This window comes from Colobus angolensis, unplaced genomic scaffold, assembly GCF_000951035.1.
Source record: "Colobus angolensis palliatus isolate OR3802 unplaced genomic scaffold, Cang.pa_1.0 Scaffold121, whole genome shotgun sequence".
Lineage (NCBI taxonomy): Eukaryota > Metazoa > Chordata > Mammalia > Primates > Cercopithecidae > Colobus > Colobus angolensis.
In genome coordinates, this window is record NW_012113253.1 from 3,740,303 (window position 1) to 3,759,032 (window position 18,730).

Sequence of the window (18,730 nt, forward strand, 5' to 3'; positions counted from 1 at the left end):
GCACACCAACATGGCACAAGTATACATATGTAACAAACCTGCACGTTATGCACATGTACCCTAGAACTTAAAGTATAATAAAAAAAAAAAAAGTTTATTTTTAACTCAACAAAACCCCCCCGAAACCTGATTAAGAAATGGGCAAAGGTCTCCAATAAACAGTCGTCTAAAGAAGATATACAAATGACCTACGAGCATATGAAAAGATGCTCAATACCACTAATCATTAGGGAAATGCAAATCCAAAACACAATGAGATACCACCCTCATACTCATTAGAATGGCTATTATTGGAAACCCCCCCAAAACAAAAAACATTAAGTGTTGGCAAGGATCTGAAGAAATTAGAACTCTTGTGCACTACTGGTAGGAATATAAACTTGTACAGCTTCTATGAAAAAAAAACAGCTTCTATGGCCTGCCCAATGTAATTTATAGATTCAACGCTATCCCCATCAAGCTACCATTGACTTTCTTCACAGAATTGGAAAAAACTACTTTAAAGTTCATGTGGAACCAAAAAAGAGCCCGCATAGCCAAGACAATCCTAAGTAAAAAGAATAAAGCTGGAGGCATCATACTACCTGACTTCAAACTATACTACAAGGTTACAGTAACCAAAACAGCATGGTACTGGTACCAAAACAAATATATAGACAAACAGAACAGAACAGAGGCTTCAGAATTAACACCACACATCTACAACCATTTCATCTTTGACAAATCTGACAAAAGCAAGCAATGGAAAAAGGATTCCTTATTTCATAAAATGTGCTGGGAAAACTGGCTAGCCATATGTAGAAAGCTGAAACTGGATCCCTCCCTTACATCTTATACAAAAATTAACTGAAGATGGATTAAAGACTTAAATGTAAGACCTAAACCATAAAAACCATAGAAGAAAACCTAGGCAATACCATTCAGGACATAGGCATGGGCAAAGACTTCATGACTAAAACACCACAAGCAATGGCAACAAAAGGTAAAATAGACAAATGGAATCTAATTAAACTAAAGAGCTTCTGCACAGCAAAAGAGCCTATCATCAGAGTGAACAGACAACCTACAGAATGGGAGAAAATTTTTGCAATCTATCCATCTGACAAAGGGTTAATATCCAGAATCTAAAAAGAACTTAAACAAATTTATAAGAAAAAAGAAAAAAAACCAAACAACTCCATCAAAAAGTGGGCAAAGGATATGAACAGACACCTCTCAAAAGAAGACATTTATGCAGCCAACAGACACATGAAAAAATGCTCATCATCACTGGTCATCAGAGAAATGCAAATCAAAACCACAAAGAGAGACCATCTCAGACCAGTTAGAATGGTGATCATTAAAAAGTCAGGAAACAACAGATGCTGGAGAGTATGTGGAGAAATAGGAATGCTTTTACGCTGTTGGTAGGAGTGTAAATTAGTTTGATCATTGTGGAAGACAGTGTGGCGATTCCTCAAGGATCTAGAACTAGAAATACCATTTGACCCAGCAATCCCATTACTGGGTATATACCCAAAGGATTATAAATCATGCTGCTATAAAGACCCATGCACACGTATATTTGTTGCGGCACTATTCACAATAGCAAAGACCTGGAACCAACCCAAATGTCATCAGTGATAGACTGGATAAAGAAAATATGGCACATATACGCCATGGAATACTATGCAGCCATAAAAAAGGATGAGCTCATGTCCTTTGCAGGGACATGGATGAAGCTGGAAACCATCCTTCTCAGCAAAATATCACAAGGACAGAAAACCAAATACCGCATGTTCTCACTCATAAGTGGGAGCTGAACAATAAGAACACATGGACACAAGGAGGGGAACATCATACACTGGGGCCTGTTAGGGGGCGGGAGACTGGGGGAGGGATAGCATTAGGAGAAATATCTAATGTAAATGACAAGCTGATGGGTGCAAACTAATATGGCACATGTATACCTATGTAACAAACCTGCACGTTGTGCACATGTACCCTAGAATTTAAAGTATAACAACAATAATAATAATAGTAATAATTAGAAAACCAGTATGGCAGTTCCTCAAAAAACAAAAATTAAATTATCATACAATCCAGCAATTCCACTTCTGCGTATATCCCCAAAATAATTGAAAGGAGGGCCTGTTAGAAATATCTGTACACCCGTATTCAAAGTAGCATTATTCACAATAGCCAGAAGGTGAAGGAACCCAAGTGCCTACTGACAGATGAATGGATAAATAAAATGTGGTGTATACCTGTACATATACATAATGGAATATTATTCAGCCTTAAAAAAGAAGCAAATTCTGATGGGCAGAAATATCTAGAGCAGTCAAATTCACAAAGACAAAGTAAAATGGTGGTTACCAAGGGCTGGGAAGAGGGGAGAATGAAGAGTTATTGCTTAATGGATACATAGTTTAAGTTTTGCAACCGAAAATAATTGTGAAGATAGATTGTGGTGATGGTTGCACAACATAATAAACATATTTAATAACACTTAACTGTACACTTAAAATCGTTAACAGGTAAACTTTATGTCATGTGTATTTTACCACAATTAAAAGTATTTTAAAAATATGTTTTTTAGAAGAAATAATATGAAATCTAACTCAAATTTAAGAAATACTAAATTTGTTTCCATGAACAATGAAACTGCTATCTTTCTTAGCTACATGCTGAGCCTAGATGCTGCATAAGTACCTTAACACAATTTATGATATATTAACACCAGCTTTCACTTCCAGAAAATGTTATGTTTACCTCACCTACAATACTTGAGCCACCTGAAGTTAGTAAATAACATAGAGTAGCATGAGTCAATATTTTAAAATAATGAATGATAGTATTATAAGGGCTAAAACATAGTTCTAATTTTAAAGGCAAGAAATATGCCTAAATTTAGTGGTAAAAGCACATTGTTAGAATCCTACATTAACATGCCATATCCTATAGGGTTAGTTTGAGATTTGTGATGATGTGAAAAGATAATACTATTACTTAACATCTTTTTTATTCTTATTACTTAGTTGTTTCCATAGATATTATTGTATTTCATGTAGGCTTGTATATTAATAGGGCATACATCAAGTCACTTTCTGTATAACCTGGTCTGAATGCTGTCCAAAAAAGTAAGCATTAGGAAGGATGGATCCAGGATTACAGTGAGTTGGCTAGCAATTGAGTTTTTCTATGTTTCCTTAGCAAGCATCCACTTAGCGCTATTACATACTAGGTCAGTAGTTTCAAACCTCTAAAAATCTCACTTCTAGTTCTGTAAAAAATTATTTATAAATGATACACATATCCTAATATACTTTTACAATACATAAAATATATGTAGATATTTTAAAAGGTGATTAAAATTAAATAAATATTTGCAAATAGTTATTTGAAATAATAAAATAAGTCTTTTGCTCTTAGGAAAAATATTTGAAGTAAAATGCCTTATAATTTCTGAAAACAGTGGCTTAATGCTATGTGGCAGTATTAGATTGTAGTTTGCTTATCAAACCTGTTTGCTCTTTTTCCTGGGCATTCTCTAAGGCTATATTTCCCAATGTTCCATTTTCTAGCATCAGCTTTGTAACTAAGCAGCCAATGGAATAGAAGCAGTAGTGATGTTACCATTTCCAATTCCTGTCCGTAAAAACTTCCCAAGTACTGGCTGAAGAGAAAGGGCTCTAAGCCCTTCTAAGAGGGAAAGCCCACAAGATGAAAGAAGTCTTGAGCCCTGCATGACTACAGAAAAGGCGACTGGAAATATCTACTTTGGGCTGATATTTGATCAATAAATGAGCTTTTGTATTAAGTTTTCAGGGTTTGTATATATTACAGCAGGTAATGTATGTTAGGTAAATACAGTATTTTGAAAGTTTGCTTCCAAGTTCAGTTTTCTCATATTTAGTTTTAATTATGTCACAGTTGAAAAAGAAACATTACAGAGACACACCATAGGCCATGTAAAGTATAAACCTAGGGTAAGGTTTATTGTTAATAATAGTAGGTGTAAATCCATATTTTATTAATCTTTTTGATAACTTAGAATTTTTTGGTAAACTTCTTGTCAGATCTTAAAGTGTCGTATTGTCTTCTCTGGGGCTAATGAAGAGCTTAACTAGGAGTAAAAGTTGCAAACTTGGTATTATATTCAAACCACAGTTTCATCGCTATAACCTTTTTAAGCCACTTTCCTATTTTCTCATTATTAGTTTCGTTAAAACTAACACCCTCAGAAAGGCATGAGACCATCTTGCATTTAGAGTGAGAATTCTACGTGAAGCCATATATTAAATATTTGTAAAGTTTAATTTCTTTTTTGTTTTTTAGATTAAAAATTAAAAGTAAGTTCTACTATTTCTTTTCATTCCCCAGTGAAGTGAATCATGTAGCCTCATGGAGTTCATGGGCCTTTCACTGAGGATCACCATATGTGATATAACACCAGACACTGAGAAGAAGAAACTAAACAAGAAAAACAGTTTAACCAAGAGATAGATAACTAAATGATTACAGTTGCTAAATGTTATAACAAGAGTTACTTCAAAGTACTGTGTGGACTTATAAATTATTACAAGATGAAAAGAGCACAGATGCCTGAGTGACCACAGGTTACAACCAATGATCTCCACTTAAGTTCTGGATCTCACCTACCCAATCGTTCCCACAAGTAAGTCCCTCTTATTAAAAAAACAAAGCTCTTCTTTGATTATCTCTCCCCCAAGTTATAGTTCCATTTTAGAATTTATATTTCTTATTTGTTTAAAAAGATCCTAGAAAGAATTGTTTTTAACTGTGCTGTCCAGTACAGTAATCACTAGTCACATGTGTCTATTTAAATTTAAAATAATCTAATTAAAAATGTAAAAATTAAAAAGTCAGTTAACTTACTTACCCTAGCCACATTTCAAGTGTTCAATGGCCACATGTGACTAGTGCTACCATATTGTACAGGACAGTGCAGATATAGATTGCCATCACTGCCAAAAGTTCTATTGAACAGTGCTATTCTAGACTGTAATAGAAAAATTAAAAGTGAAGTCTCCAGGTCCAGATTGTCTGGATTCAAATTCCAACTTCTACCCATGACATTAGCTGGGTAAATTGGGGAAATTTATTTCCTGTCTCCCTACATTTTTCCCCCATCTATCGAATGGAGATAATAACTCATTCCTCCTTCATAACTTTGTTGTGAGGTTTAAATGATTCACATGTAAAGGCTTTGAACTGTGTCTAGCACATTATAAGTGCTTAAAAAGCATTAGGTGTTCATATTTTTATTCTCACTGACTCTGACTCACTTCTTCATTTTCTTTACAAGCTCCCATCAGGCTTTGTCCTCCACTGCAAGGTTTGTCAAGATTTACCAAATTTCTCCATCTTGCCAAATCCGGTGGTAAATTATCAGTCTTTATCCTACTTGACCTGTCAGAGCCCCTGCCACAGTTGATCATGTCCTGTTTCTTAAAATATTTTCTTCATTTGGTTTCTAAGATATCCTTTTTTACGTTTCCTTTAATGGTTGCTTTCTCTTAAGTCTTTGATGAATTTTCTTCCTCTTCCTGACCTCTAAATGGTAGAATGTCTTTGGTTTTCTTCTTGATTGAAGTTACCATAAATAATCTTATCCAGTTCCATGGCTTCAAATGCTACCTGTGGATTACTCCTAAATTACATCCTTTGCTTTGATCTACTGGGCTCTGAATTAATCTATGCAATTAATCATGTAATAACTGTACTTAGATGTCTAATGGACATCTCAAAATCAAAATCATGTCTAAAACAGAATTCTTCATTCCCCCATGAGGATAAATTGGCTACTGATGTCTTATATCTACCATGTGATATTAAGTTTTCAATGTACTTTTCATACATTTAAAAATATTATCTTTACAGAAATGCTGTTAGGATAGCACATGTCAATTCCATCAGTCAGACAGACATAATATGATTCAGATCTGCTGGGTAAGTTTTTAAAGAGTCCATATTTAATACATAACCCAGAGTAAGCAATAGATTTCAAGTCTCCTTATTCCCTCTATATGCTCTCTACTAGGTTATGATGCCTATCAAGTCATATTCAATTCTTTAGAAACAGTGATTTAAAAGATGAGCTTCCAATTAACAGTCAATGGAACATACAAATAGTGTGACAGAAGAGAGATATAACTTAGCCACTATGTGTGTTGGTCAACATACCTTTATAAAAGGTTTCTCCTTTGCCAATTATTATTTACATATAATTACTGTGATATCATCCAGAATCATTTCACTATTCTTTAGGAAGACCCCGTTTTGCTGAGTTTCTACTCTTCAGAAGGGAGGTAAGTTGGTAAGTTGTCTTGTCTGATCTTGAAATCCATGATGGTACAATAATATTTATTTTTACAAAAGTAAATACCATCTCAAAAAATTGAAATCATTATGATATATCATTCATGACATAATGACTCTTTAACTTAATTACATATAGATCTTCACACAGAGACCAGGAAAATAAAGAGAATACTAAACAAATCTTTGAAAATACAAACATACTAGTGGAAAACACACAAAGAATTTATTTCTTTCAGGCAAGTTACTCAATACATCTTATATATTTATGTCTGAAGAAAGAAGCTATTATAAGATACAGCATTATAAAACTAGTTCATTGCTGTAGATAATTACTTTTGATAATTTAATATCTAAGCTACTAGATCATATGCTCAAATACTGAAATTTGAAGATTTGTTTCAAATACTTTTGGAGCTTATGATTCCAGTTTTTTCTTAAGAAAATAAAGCATAATTAAAATCTTATTTTAAACACATATACATATGCACACAAATACAGAACTTAGAAATCCATTGAAAGTTTGAAGTCCAGTAATTTTTGGCTATGCTACAGTTAAACTTGGGCTTTAAAATGAGAGATAATCTGAATTCTATTGTCAGCAGGTCAAGTCTATTAGGTGAGTAGGTATGAATAACTGCAAATTTTAAGAACTATTAAAAATGTACCCATTATAATATCACCGAATAGTAATGAAGACAATGACAAAAAGACTTTATCATTTGCTATGTAATATATAGGAAGGAACTTTATGATATAACAAAAAACAAGACTACATTTCTTAAATCTGCCAGCATGTCAAGGTTTTTGAGATAAAAACCTATAACTACTCATACATGAAAACCAAATCAGTATTGTTACAGAATCTCAATGTATGGTCAATAGATCTATAATTTTGTAATACAAATACTATCAAAGAAAGATATATGGGATAGTTATGCCAAAAATGTAAAGACATGAAATTGGTGATTTAGAAATACTGACCCTTCTGTGTTTGAAATATTCTACATCTTAACTTCTGTGATACTATCCTCTTATAATTTTGGTCTTTTCTTTGTGATTGTTCCTTCTTCTTTTTGGACTTTTCCTCCACACAATTCTAAAATGCTAATCTTCCACAGGGCATTGTCTTGGCCTACTGCTATTTTATCTGTATCATTCTTCTTGGGCAATTTCAGCCATATTCATGAATTTAAGTATTATCTAAACTTTGTAACTCTCATATTTATGTCCCTGGTCCTGACACAAGCTTCAAAAGTGTTTATTTAAATGTTCTAGACATTTCCACTTGGAAACTTTCACAGGTATCACAAATTCAAAATTTCCTAAATCAAAGATCCATTCTCTTCCTCTTTCCCCAACATCTCTCTCTCTTTTTTTGGTGTGTGTGTGGGGGAGTGCAAGACAGAGTCTTGCTCTGTCACCCAGGCTGGAGGGCAGCAGCCAATCTCGGCTCACTGTAACCTCTGCCTCCCGGGTTGAAGCAATTCTCATGCCTCAGCCTCCAATGTAGCTGGGACTACAGGCATGAGTCATCACGAAGGGCTAATTATATTTTTGTAGAGATGGGGTTTTGCCATGTTGCCCAGGCTGGTCTCAAATTCCTGACCTCAACTGATCTGCCTGCTTTGGCGTCCCAAAGGGCTGTGATTATAGGCATCAGTCACCATGCCCCAACCACTCCTCTTATATTTCCAATATCCATTAATGGCACTACCATCCATTCAGTGATGCAAGTCAGAAATATGGGAGTCATCTTAGAATTTTCTCTCCTTCACCTCCTCATATCCAATTAGTCACTTAATCAGGTAACTGACTACTAATTTTGCTCTTTAAAAATTCCCTGAATCTATCATCCCCTCTCTATCTTTATTACAACTGGCTTAGTTTAGGATCTTATCTTTTGTCTGAATTATTGTACTTATCCATTAATTTATCCTTAAATGCTCTTTTCCAGATGCGGACTTAAGTTTATCTCTTTATTGTAACCCCACTAGAATATAAGCTCCAAGATAAGAAGGATTTCTGTCTCTGTTTTCTTCAGGATAGTCCTTGGCAAATGATAGGTATGCAAAAATTATTTGTTACATAAAAACATGGCAGCCTGAATGAGCTAAAAACTATACATAAAGTACATACAAATATGACCATATCAATCCTCTACTGAGAACCTTTTAAAACTTCCTATCATCTATAACTGTGATCTGAGATGCTCTATGACCTGGTCTCTATTTATCTACTAGCCTCATCTTTAGCTATTCAGTCCAATATTTTATGTTAAAATTATGTAACTGCTTATCATTCCTGCACATATCATGGATCTATGCCTTGTTTCTTAGGGTTTCTATCTAGAACACCTTTCTAATTGTCTTTTACCTGGTTAGCAGCCACTCGAGTCACTGAGATGATACCTCTGATTAGGTATCATCTCCAGGAATTCATTCCTGGAATTCCAGGTTGAGTCAAGTGGCCTTCCTCTGAGCATCCAATGTACCTTCTATGTAATTCTAGATTCACCACTGGTGTATGACCTTGAAGCAATCTGTTTAAGTATCTGTCCTCTATTAGACTGTAAGCAACTTGGGTTATAAATGATTTCCTATTCATCTTTTTTCTTCATGTGTCTGGCACACGGTAAGTGTGCAATATTTATACATAACAACCCTGAATGAATGGAATTAATTATTTAGTTTCATATATTTTCTAAATTGTAGTCTTATTAACGTCCATTTGAGGTTCCTAATTTAAAAAACATTAGTAGACTTTATTTTTTAGAGAAATTTTAGATTGACAGATGTTTGTAAGTTTTAAAGAAAAAAATGTAATGAACTTCTATTAGAGAAGTATAAAAAAATCTCAATTTCAAAAGGCCAACATGTATCATATTAGCACAACATAGTTAATTATGTATAAATATTAACAATTTTAAAAGTCACTAAAGTATGATCTGTATGTTCACTGTCCATAAATTAAACTTCTATTTATACATTAAAATGCAAAATAGTATTTTAAAATAATAAAAAATCCTATAACAAAAATCACTTTAAATATCTTTAGTTACAACCAGAATATAAAAAATACCGCCAAATAATTATTTCAACATAATATTGTTAAATAAGACTAAATTCCCAGAATTACAATTATAGTTTGTAAAAATCAAGATTAGCCGGGTCCAAGAATTAAAGTAACCTTAAATTATTTCGTGCTGTAGATTTATATCTGACTTCTATGTATGAGAGTCCTAGTAGTCAAGCATAAATTAGATTTAATCCAGCTGCCTATAATTTATTTTGCAATAAAAGAAACACCATATTACATGCATTTGTTTGTTAAGTAGAAGATATGCTATTATTTCCAAGATACCAAGGATTTAATGTTTAATTATCAACACCCATTTGAAAAAAAGACATCGCTCTGATTCACAAATTTCTTAATTGCTAACAGTGGCTTTTCTGAGTAGGAGTGTTGTCTATAATTTGTTTTTGCAGATGTGATTTAGCAACTGAATTTTAAAGTAGCAAAGCTTTGAATATCTTCACTGTCAGCAGAAAATTCCTCCATCCCTGCTGCTGGAGAATATTGCTGTTTGAAGTTTTAACAGGGAAATAAAAATTGCAGTGAGAAAATTGATAACTACTGGCAAATGTTGCTTACAAACTGAAAAGGAAGTTGGGTTGTCAGCAATACAAGAACTGGATTATTCACACAAAATATGAGGAATCATCTTCACAGTATCTTGCTGGGAATGGAAATTAATTTAGCTGGTTCCAACTTGAGGAACCTAAAGAAAAGCAAATATCCCCCATTTCAGATTATCTTTACAAAGGATCAGCAACTGGCAATTGGGTGTCACAGCATAACTCTTCGCTGAGGAGGAAAGACATTATGTACATTTTAAGAACACTAGCCAAGGTTCATTTTGAAGCAGGCTCATTGATCACTGGAAAAAACATCATTGTTGATTTCAGAAAGGTTAACTAGTTTAAAATGCCCTTTCCCTCTGGAACATGTCATCATCCACATATTACTGCAATAAAACGAGTAAGAGAAGAGAAATATATCTTGTAATGACAACTCAAATATGAAGTTAAAAGTAACATTAAAATTCCTACCCGTTTGGCTGAGCTGAGAAGCACTGCGACTTTTCCGTGACAGACCAACAATAGCTACCATTTTGGCACCAATGCTAGAGCGCCGCTTTTTGCCACTGGTGCCCAAGGCGCCCACTGCAGTGTCAGACTGGCTGCCATCATTCTTCTCCAGTGAGCACATGTCTCCACTGATGCTGGTGCTTTTTGTCATGTTCTTCCCTGATATGCCCATTTGTCTGCTTTGCATTTTGGATGTAAAGACACTGTCAGCCGATGGATCATTAAAAGTGAGGACAAGAGTAAAAAGGAAAAGACAGAAAATGCATTTTAGATAAAACATTTGGAGTATAATTAAATTATATCATCTAATGGAATATATTTTTAGGATTTAAAAAATTTCAAGTACCATGGTCTTGATTTTGTGCTTTGCTACTCTGGGCCAACCTTACAGCAAATATGCAAAATCAGATTTATGATTTTATTTCTACTGTCAAAGTCAAGGTGCAAGTTTGCATGGTCACAGAAAAAAAATTCATGAGAAATCAGTGGGTTCATTGAAGACACTATGCTGTCCTGCAAGTAGAAGTATGCCTTTAGGTAGGCATACAACATAAGGGAGAAGTTTACAAAAACATTCTTCTGTACTTTACTGTTGCTTTCAAAAAGAAATTAGACAAGTGGGAAAATTTTACCAAAAAAATAAAAAAAGGCCAATAATATAGTATCCATTTCAAGAGTGGCCCTGTAACTTTTCTCATAATAAGGTTTATCTAATAATGGTTAAATTTTCTAAAAAGACTTGCTATTTTCATTAGCTTTGAATTAAAAAATACTTTATTTCACTTTACTTAATTTCATCATTACTGATATAAATCTATATTACAAAAATAAAGAAAAGAAAGATTTCCTTCTTGCATTCCTCTGAAAGGAAGAAAAATCATTATCAGTTTTCCAGACAGTGCACCAGAAAGCAATCAATGAATCACTGAGGCATGTGAGCTGATTAATAATCTACTGCAAGACTAATACTGCAACTGGGAGTAATTAAAGAAATGACTGGATTTTTCCACGATTTCTGGGGTATGGTAGAGGTAGATTAGAAAGTGAAGAATCTGGAAGCAGGCTATCCAGCTAGTCCCCATAAACCTAGGAGGAATATGAGGGAAGCAGTCTGTTTTGCAGGAATGAAAAGACTTATTTACACATCAATTTTTGACTCAGTATTGGGGAAAGTTTTATTTTGGTCCTGATAATGAATGTTTAATATATAAAGTAATAAAAAAGAATAAGAATCAAGAAACAGAAATATCTTTAAACATTACTTAAAGGATGAGAATTAGAAAACTAACCTATTGAGGTGAACTCTTATATCTAATTCAATATCTTGGTCTTCCAAAAAAAAAAGTATTTTCTATCCTAGAGTAAAATCTGGTTAAAGGCTAGGACCACATATTACTTTTGTTAACCTATGTAATATCTTCTCCAAGTATTTAAGAGGGAAAAGACCCAGTGTGAAATTAAAAAAATATATAGTGAAGTATACTATTATATCCCTCACATTCGTTTTAAGAAAAAATGTGGCATACATAGTCAGAAACAGGACAGAGAGAGTCCGTGTGTGTATGTGTGTGTGTGAGAGAGAGAGAAGGCACAGGCAGGTGAAGAGAGAGAGAAAAGAGAAGAGAAGAGAAGAGAAGAGAAGAGAAGAGAAGAGAAGAGAAGAGGAGAAGAGAAGAGAATATGTTTCTGTAATATCCTGAACTGATAATTTTCAACTTTGTTTGATTCTGATAGACAGTAAAAAGACAAGGCTTGTTATAGTTTAAAAGGGCCAAAGTTTAACAGAAACTAAGGCTTTATAACATATGTTCCATAGTTAGAATAAACTAGTGTTTCTGTTATATAGCAATTTTTGGGTGGGCACAGTAGCTCACGCCTGTAATCCTAGCACTTAGGGAGGCTGAGGCAAGATGACTGCTTGAGCTCAGGAATTTGATACCAGCCTGGGCAACATGTGAGACCCCATCTCTACAAAAAAGTAAAAAATTAGCCAGGCATAGTGGCACATGCCTGTAGTCCCAGCTACTTGGGAGGCACAGGTGGGAGGATCACCTGAGCCTGAGAGGTTGAGGTTGCAGTGAGCCGAGATGGTGCCACTGCACTCCAGCCTTGATGACAGAGTGAGATCCTGTCTCAGAAAAAAGAAAAAGAAATTTTCACTGAAAACATATACTTTTCTAAAGAGCCACCTAATCTACTAATTACCAAGGATGTCAAAGATACACTCACAAAATTGTATCTTGTGATTTTTGCATTTGAATTTTTATGTTTGAATATCAAGGCCATAAAGAACTTGACCAAAATCAAATAAGCTACTACAATAAAATACTAATTGGAACTGATACATCATTTTGTAGATAATATTTTAATGAGAACTTGGTTTGAAACAAGTACACTTCTCTTCAACCTAACAACTTTAATAAAGCATTATTTACAAAAGGAGTTATTTATTTTTATTCATTTTTAGAGATGGCGTTTTGCTCTGTCACCCAGACTAGGGTGCAGTGGTACAATCATAGCTCATCGTAACCTTGAACACCTAGGCTCAAGTGATTTTCCTGCTTTAGTTTCCTACGTAGCTAGGACTACAGTGAATGCCAGCACACCCGGCTAATTTTTTTGGGGGCGGGGGCAGGGTAGACAGAATCTCACTGTGTTGCCTGGGCTGGTCTCAACTCCTGGACTCAAGGGATCCTCTCTTCTGGGCCTCCCAAAGTCCTGGGATTACAGGCGTGAGCCACCGAGCCTGGCCCAAAAGGGGTTATTAAATGTTTTATAAGATGGATACTCTTTTTATTTCCTTGAACTTAGAGATCACTAGGGATGAGTTTATGAATAGTGGCACTAGAGTGGTTTGTTTTGATGAGAGAAAAGTTGCGGCTAGGGTTCCTTTTCTTTCTTCCCTGCACATCATCTAAAACTATAAGCAAAAAATGTAAAAAAACAAGCTACCATTTTTTTTTTTTTTTTTTTTTTTGAGATGGAGTTTCGCTCTCGTTGCCCAGGCTGTAGTGCAATGGCACAATCTAGCTCACTGCAACCTCCACCTCCTGGGTTCAAGCGATTCTCGTGTCACAGCCTCACAAGTAGCTGGGATTGCAGACATGCACCACCATGTCCAGCTATTTATTTATTTATTTTTTTGTATTTTTAGTAGAGACGGGGTTTCTCCATGTTGGTCAGGTTGGTCTTGAACTCCTGACCATAGGTGATCCTCCTGCCTTGGCCTCCCAAAGTGCTGGGATTACACACGTGAGCCACCGTGTCTGGTCACAAGCTACCAAAATTTTTAAAGTTTTGGGACTCTTGATTTATGAAAAAGTGTTTAAAATTTTGGAACTCTTGATTTATGAAATACTTTGTAGTAAAGAATTTGTAATTATGGGCAATATTTTAAAATGCTCAATTTGGTTAGGAAAAGATGCATTACATTAGCAATTGTTTTAAAAGAGAAATTTTATAAGGGTTTGGAAATACAGTATATTTCAATACTTCTGGTGGGATCTCAGTGATAGATTTCTAAAGAGCAACTTGGCAATATATGTCAAAAGCCTTAAAAAAAAACAAGCCTACCATTTAACCTGGCAATTCTAGTTTAGAATTTATCACAAGGGAAAACTTACCAACGTGTACAGATTTAGCTATAATGATATTTACTGCACAATTGATTATAATAGCAAAAAAAAAAAAAAACTACAACAAAATAAAAACAAGGCGAGAAAACCCACAAATGTCCAACAATAGTGGGTGTTTAAATAAATTATGTTCATCAATAAAAGACAATGTACTTTTGAAAATGCTGTTATATATAAATGTTTATGGACATAAAAAGATATTCTTGATGGCGGGGGATGGGGAGGGAGAAGCAGATATTTGTAACTTAGCTTTGGGTGGCATATGTATTAAATATGGATTCACCCTACTACTAGGGGACACAGGCAAATTCACATCCCACAGTTTTTCCAGTGACAGAAATCCAAAAATAGTTTTATAAAAAAAGAAGAAATATTTTGTGCTAAACTAAGTAATTTGAAAAGCCTAGATTCATGAGATGATGTACCAGTCATCTGCACAAAAGGAGAATGAAGAGAATATGACGAAAAATAAAATTAGGTGTTCAGAAAAATTTTATTTTTAGGGGAAAAATATAAATGTACGTAGCCAAAAATATGAAATGATATACTGTGACCAGTCTGCTAAAAGTCATTTTAATTTTTTCTGGTTGATAGCTATGTTTTAAAAAAAAGTTTGTCTTTTTCTATTTTGTTTTTTCCAGAATAAACATAAAAAGTGTTGGTAATCAAAAAAAACTAAAACAGACAAATGAAAAAAGCAATCAAGGACCAACATCACTTCTTCTTTTATGTAAGTCAAATTATTCAACCCACATTAGTTCATGTCACGGGTTAAAGGTACAGTATGGATTTCTAGCTAATCCTAACAGATTACTACACAATATATTGAGTGTTGATATAGGGTGTTCAGTTCTAGAAAGGGACACTGCTTTTACATTTCTAAATATTGTTTTGTGCATATATATACTTTTTGGCTTTAGAAAAACAATAAAAACTGTATATATTTAGTATTACCAAAGTTAAATATATAAAACTGCCAATACAAGAGAATGATTTACGGCCAAATTATGGTTGTTGAAAAGTTGTATCCTGAATGGTTAAAGAAAAAGGCAAATCTAGTATTGTCAATCATTAGGAGAAAAGTAACAAATAACTACAAAGCAAGTGAAATATGAGTATTCCCCAAATACATAAATAGCATATTAGGGATTATTGGAAGATGTGATTAAATTAAATGAAGTTTATATGCTATAGGGCCAAAAGTTTTCATTGATAGGTTTGAATGAATAGATGTAAGTGGTTTGGCTTCAAGATAATAAATAGCAAAGATGAGACAAAGACAAATTCTGAGTCTTAAGAATGCATAGTCATGCCAAAACAAATATTTCATCATATTAGAGCTGAGAAGATAGTCTGGAAATAGTTTACCAAGGAATGAAAGACTGGAGTGATTCTATGGAGGCCTAACAGCTAATACAATGGAGTATTAGGACTGTGGCACAGGGACAGAAAAGACATTGAAGGATAGAAAGTAGACAGAGATAGTTCCAGGAGTGAAACTATTTATAACATCTTTGGCAAGGAAGTGGTGATAGAGAGGGCGTGTAGTGTTCAAGAGTTTGAAGACAATAGCATTCTGGTAGATTAGAAACAAACCCAGTAGGACTGGTCAAGCTCCTAAACATGTTGTCTTGAAAGGCTTACTTCCTTTTTCTTCCCACTGTTGTGCTCCCTGAGCCAGGTGCCACAAATTAACTGAATACCTGTTACTACTATAATTCATACTTCATTGCACCAGTTGGCAGTTATTGGATACATGTCTGGATTTTAAAGTGCCATTTCTCGCATGTTCTTTGCAGGGAAAAAAACAGCAACAACAACAACAAAAAATCTGGCTTCTGTCTAAAGTTCTCCTTTTATGTAAAAACTTCTCTATATTAAATACCATTTCTTTCCTAAAATGTGGTAGCTGAAATTATTATTATCCTAATTTACTACATAATAAACTTTATTTTACTTTAACTCAAATTACTATCTATGATTTTAGGCTAGTAAACTAGTAATCATTTATTCAACAAAGATTTAATGAACACCTATTATGACAAATATGGGGATACAAAAATGATATGACATAGTCTCTTTGATTAATTTGCTGGCAAGTATCAGCATGTAAAACACAAATATGGCTGCATAAGAACTCGGTTTTTGTTTACAACTGAAATTTCAATGGTCAACTCTAATGTCAAGAAACCTTAATTTAGTTAAATGAAAACCTCTCTTTGAAGAGTATGTAAAAACTGAGTTTTTCATACTAATTCTTTGACTTCTGGAGATGACAGAAATTTAAAGTTTAGTATTTTTAACATTATTGCAAGTACTATATATAAATACATTATGTTAATATGCTTGAATGTATTAGTATAGTATCTAAACGTATTAGAGGTCGTGTGTGTGTGTGTCTGTGTCTATGCCACAAAATGTCCAGGGTTAGGGAGAAATATTTGGCTAATTAACAAAGTATATTTAGTCAAAAACATCTGCCTTGATTATAGCCATTAGTAATTAATCTGTGTTTAACCTTCTTAAGTCTTAGGTCTCACGGCAGGAAGCAGTTATTTCAGGGGTCATAAGGTAGGTCACTGCTTAATTGGGATAATTTAAGGAGCATCCAGGAGGCCTGTAATTTCCAAAATTCCTTTCCCAAGAGCTTGTTAATGCCAAAAATTCCAATGTATTAAATATTTCTTTTTTAAAAAAACGATTTGTTTCTTAAAGTTTGCTCCCTTTTAACATGTCACATTCCTAGGATTTGGACATTCTTATTTAAAAGATAATTACTTTCGGTCGGGCACAGTGGCTCATGTCTGTAATCCCAGCACTCTGGGAGGCTGAGGCGGGTGGATCACCTGGGGTCAGAAGTTCGAAACCAGCCTGGCCAACATGGCAAAACCCCATCTCTACTAAAAATGACAAAAATTAGCTGGGCGTGGTGGCGGGCACCTGTAATCCTAGCGACTCAGGAGGTTGAGGCAGGAGAATCCCTTGAACCCGGGAGGCAGAGGTTGCAGTGAGCCGAGATCACGCCATTGCACTCCAGCCTGGGCAACAAGAGTGAAACTCCATCGCAAAATAAATAAATAAATAAATAAAATAAAATAAAATAAATTATTTGAAATAAAACTAAATTAAAAGTAGTAGGCTACATAGCAGGCACTATTCTCAAAATTAAGAGGTATAGCATAGAAAAGGACAGAATACTCCTGTTTCATGGAACTTTCATTCATACTGTCATGTGAAAGACAGTAAACAAGTGAATAATTGACAATTTTAGATAGTGATTTGTGATCTGAAGAAAATAAGATGTAATAAAATAACAAGGGACTGAAAAGTTTGGGGACAACATTAAATAAGGTTGTCAAGGAAGGCCTCTCTGAAGAGGAGACAATTGATCTGAGCTCTGAATGATGAACCCAGTCAGATAAAAGAAGCGTGTTCTAAGCTTAGAGAGGAGCAAGTGCAAATATCCTGAGGTAGGAATGAGAATGTTTGTTGGAGAAAATTTACAAAACTAAATATAAACGGAATGAAGTGAAGGTGAGCATTGTAGATAGGATAAGGCCTACCTCTGTGGGGACAAATGCACGGCCTGCATGACTTACTCATATTTAACTGCCTATTCAGGTATTACATCAGCGCTGCCCTAAGACTGTGAGAACTTAGAATGCACAGGTTCTTGTATCAGGAGACTTGGGATTCAGCTCAGTATTATGACTCCAAATATAACATCAAAGGGCATTTTGGAGAGATCATGGCTATCTTCCTTAAAAGTGATAAATTTATGAAGGCTAAATCTTTAAGGAAATTAGGAATATTCCTTTATTAACTGAACATAAAAAAATTCACTTAAACTCTTTTTTTTGAGACTCGAGTCTCGCTCTGTCGCCCAGTCTGGAGTGCAGTGGCGCAATCTCAGCTCACTGCAAGCTCCGCCTCCCGGGTTCACGCCATTCTCCTGCCTCAGCCTCCCGAGTAGCTGGGACTACAGGCACCCGCCACCACGCTCGGCTAATTTTTTGTATTTTTAGTAGAGACAGGGTTTCACCATGTTAGCCAGGATGGTCTCCATCTCCTGATCTCGTGATCCGCCCGCCTCGGCCTCCCAAAGTGCTGGGATTACAGGCGTGAGCCACCGCGCCCGGCTAAAACTCTTAAGTCTGTCTATATATTGAACCTTTACTATCTCTTGAATTTATAAATTATCTACCAAATTATTGAATAATAGACCTCTCCCTCCACCATGAGTTTGAAGGAAGTTAAAGAAAAATTTTAAATGTATTATGTTATATATCGTAAGCATATTACACCATGTTTATTACACCATGCTCATGGTTCCTAATCATTTGTCTATTATCAAAGGATAATTTTTCAGTATCTTTTATTATGCTAGTTATATGTCCCTGAACTCTCTCTAGCTGTGTTTTGTCTTCCTTAAAAACAATTAAACACAAAAACAACATTTAAAATGTACATGTTTCAAAAATAGGTGTTACTTGCTTTCTCTGTGGATTTAAGATAAAAATGTATACAAAAACTATGATTTTAAAATGTCTTCATTATAACAAGTATCTTACAAAAACTGCATCTCTTCTCTGATGATTTCAGCTACTTTTTTTTTTTTTT

At 34.6% G+C, this 18,730-nt stretch overlaps 1 protein-coding gene across 5 annotated transcripts in view; it reads right to left on the reverse strand.

The window, feature by feature from the left end:
• RIMS2 (regulating synaptic membrane exocytosis 2) overlaps nt 1-18,730 on the reverse strand; it is a 773,533-nt gene that overhangs the window by 98,515 nt on the left and 656,288 nt on the right. For 2 of the 5 annotated variants that reach the window (XM_011931160.1, XM_011931170.1), the window contains one exon: nt 10,437-10,678. The exons of the other annotated variants lie outside the window; for them this stretch is intronic. In XM_011931160.1, the coding sequence (XP_011786550.1) occupies nt 10,437-10,678 (242 nt within the window). The remainder of the gene's footprint in view (nt 1-10,436; nt 10,679-18,730) is intronic. 5 annotated transcript variants of the gene reach the window in all.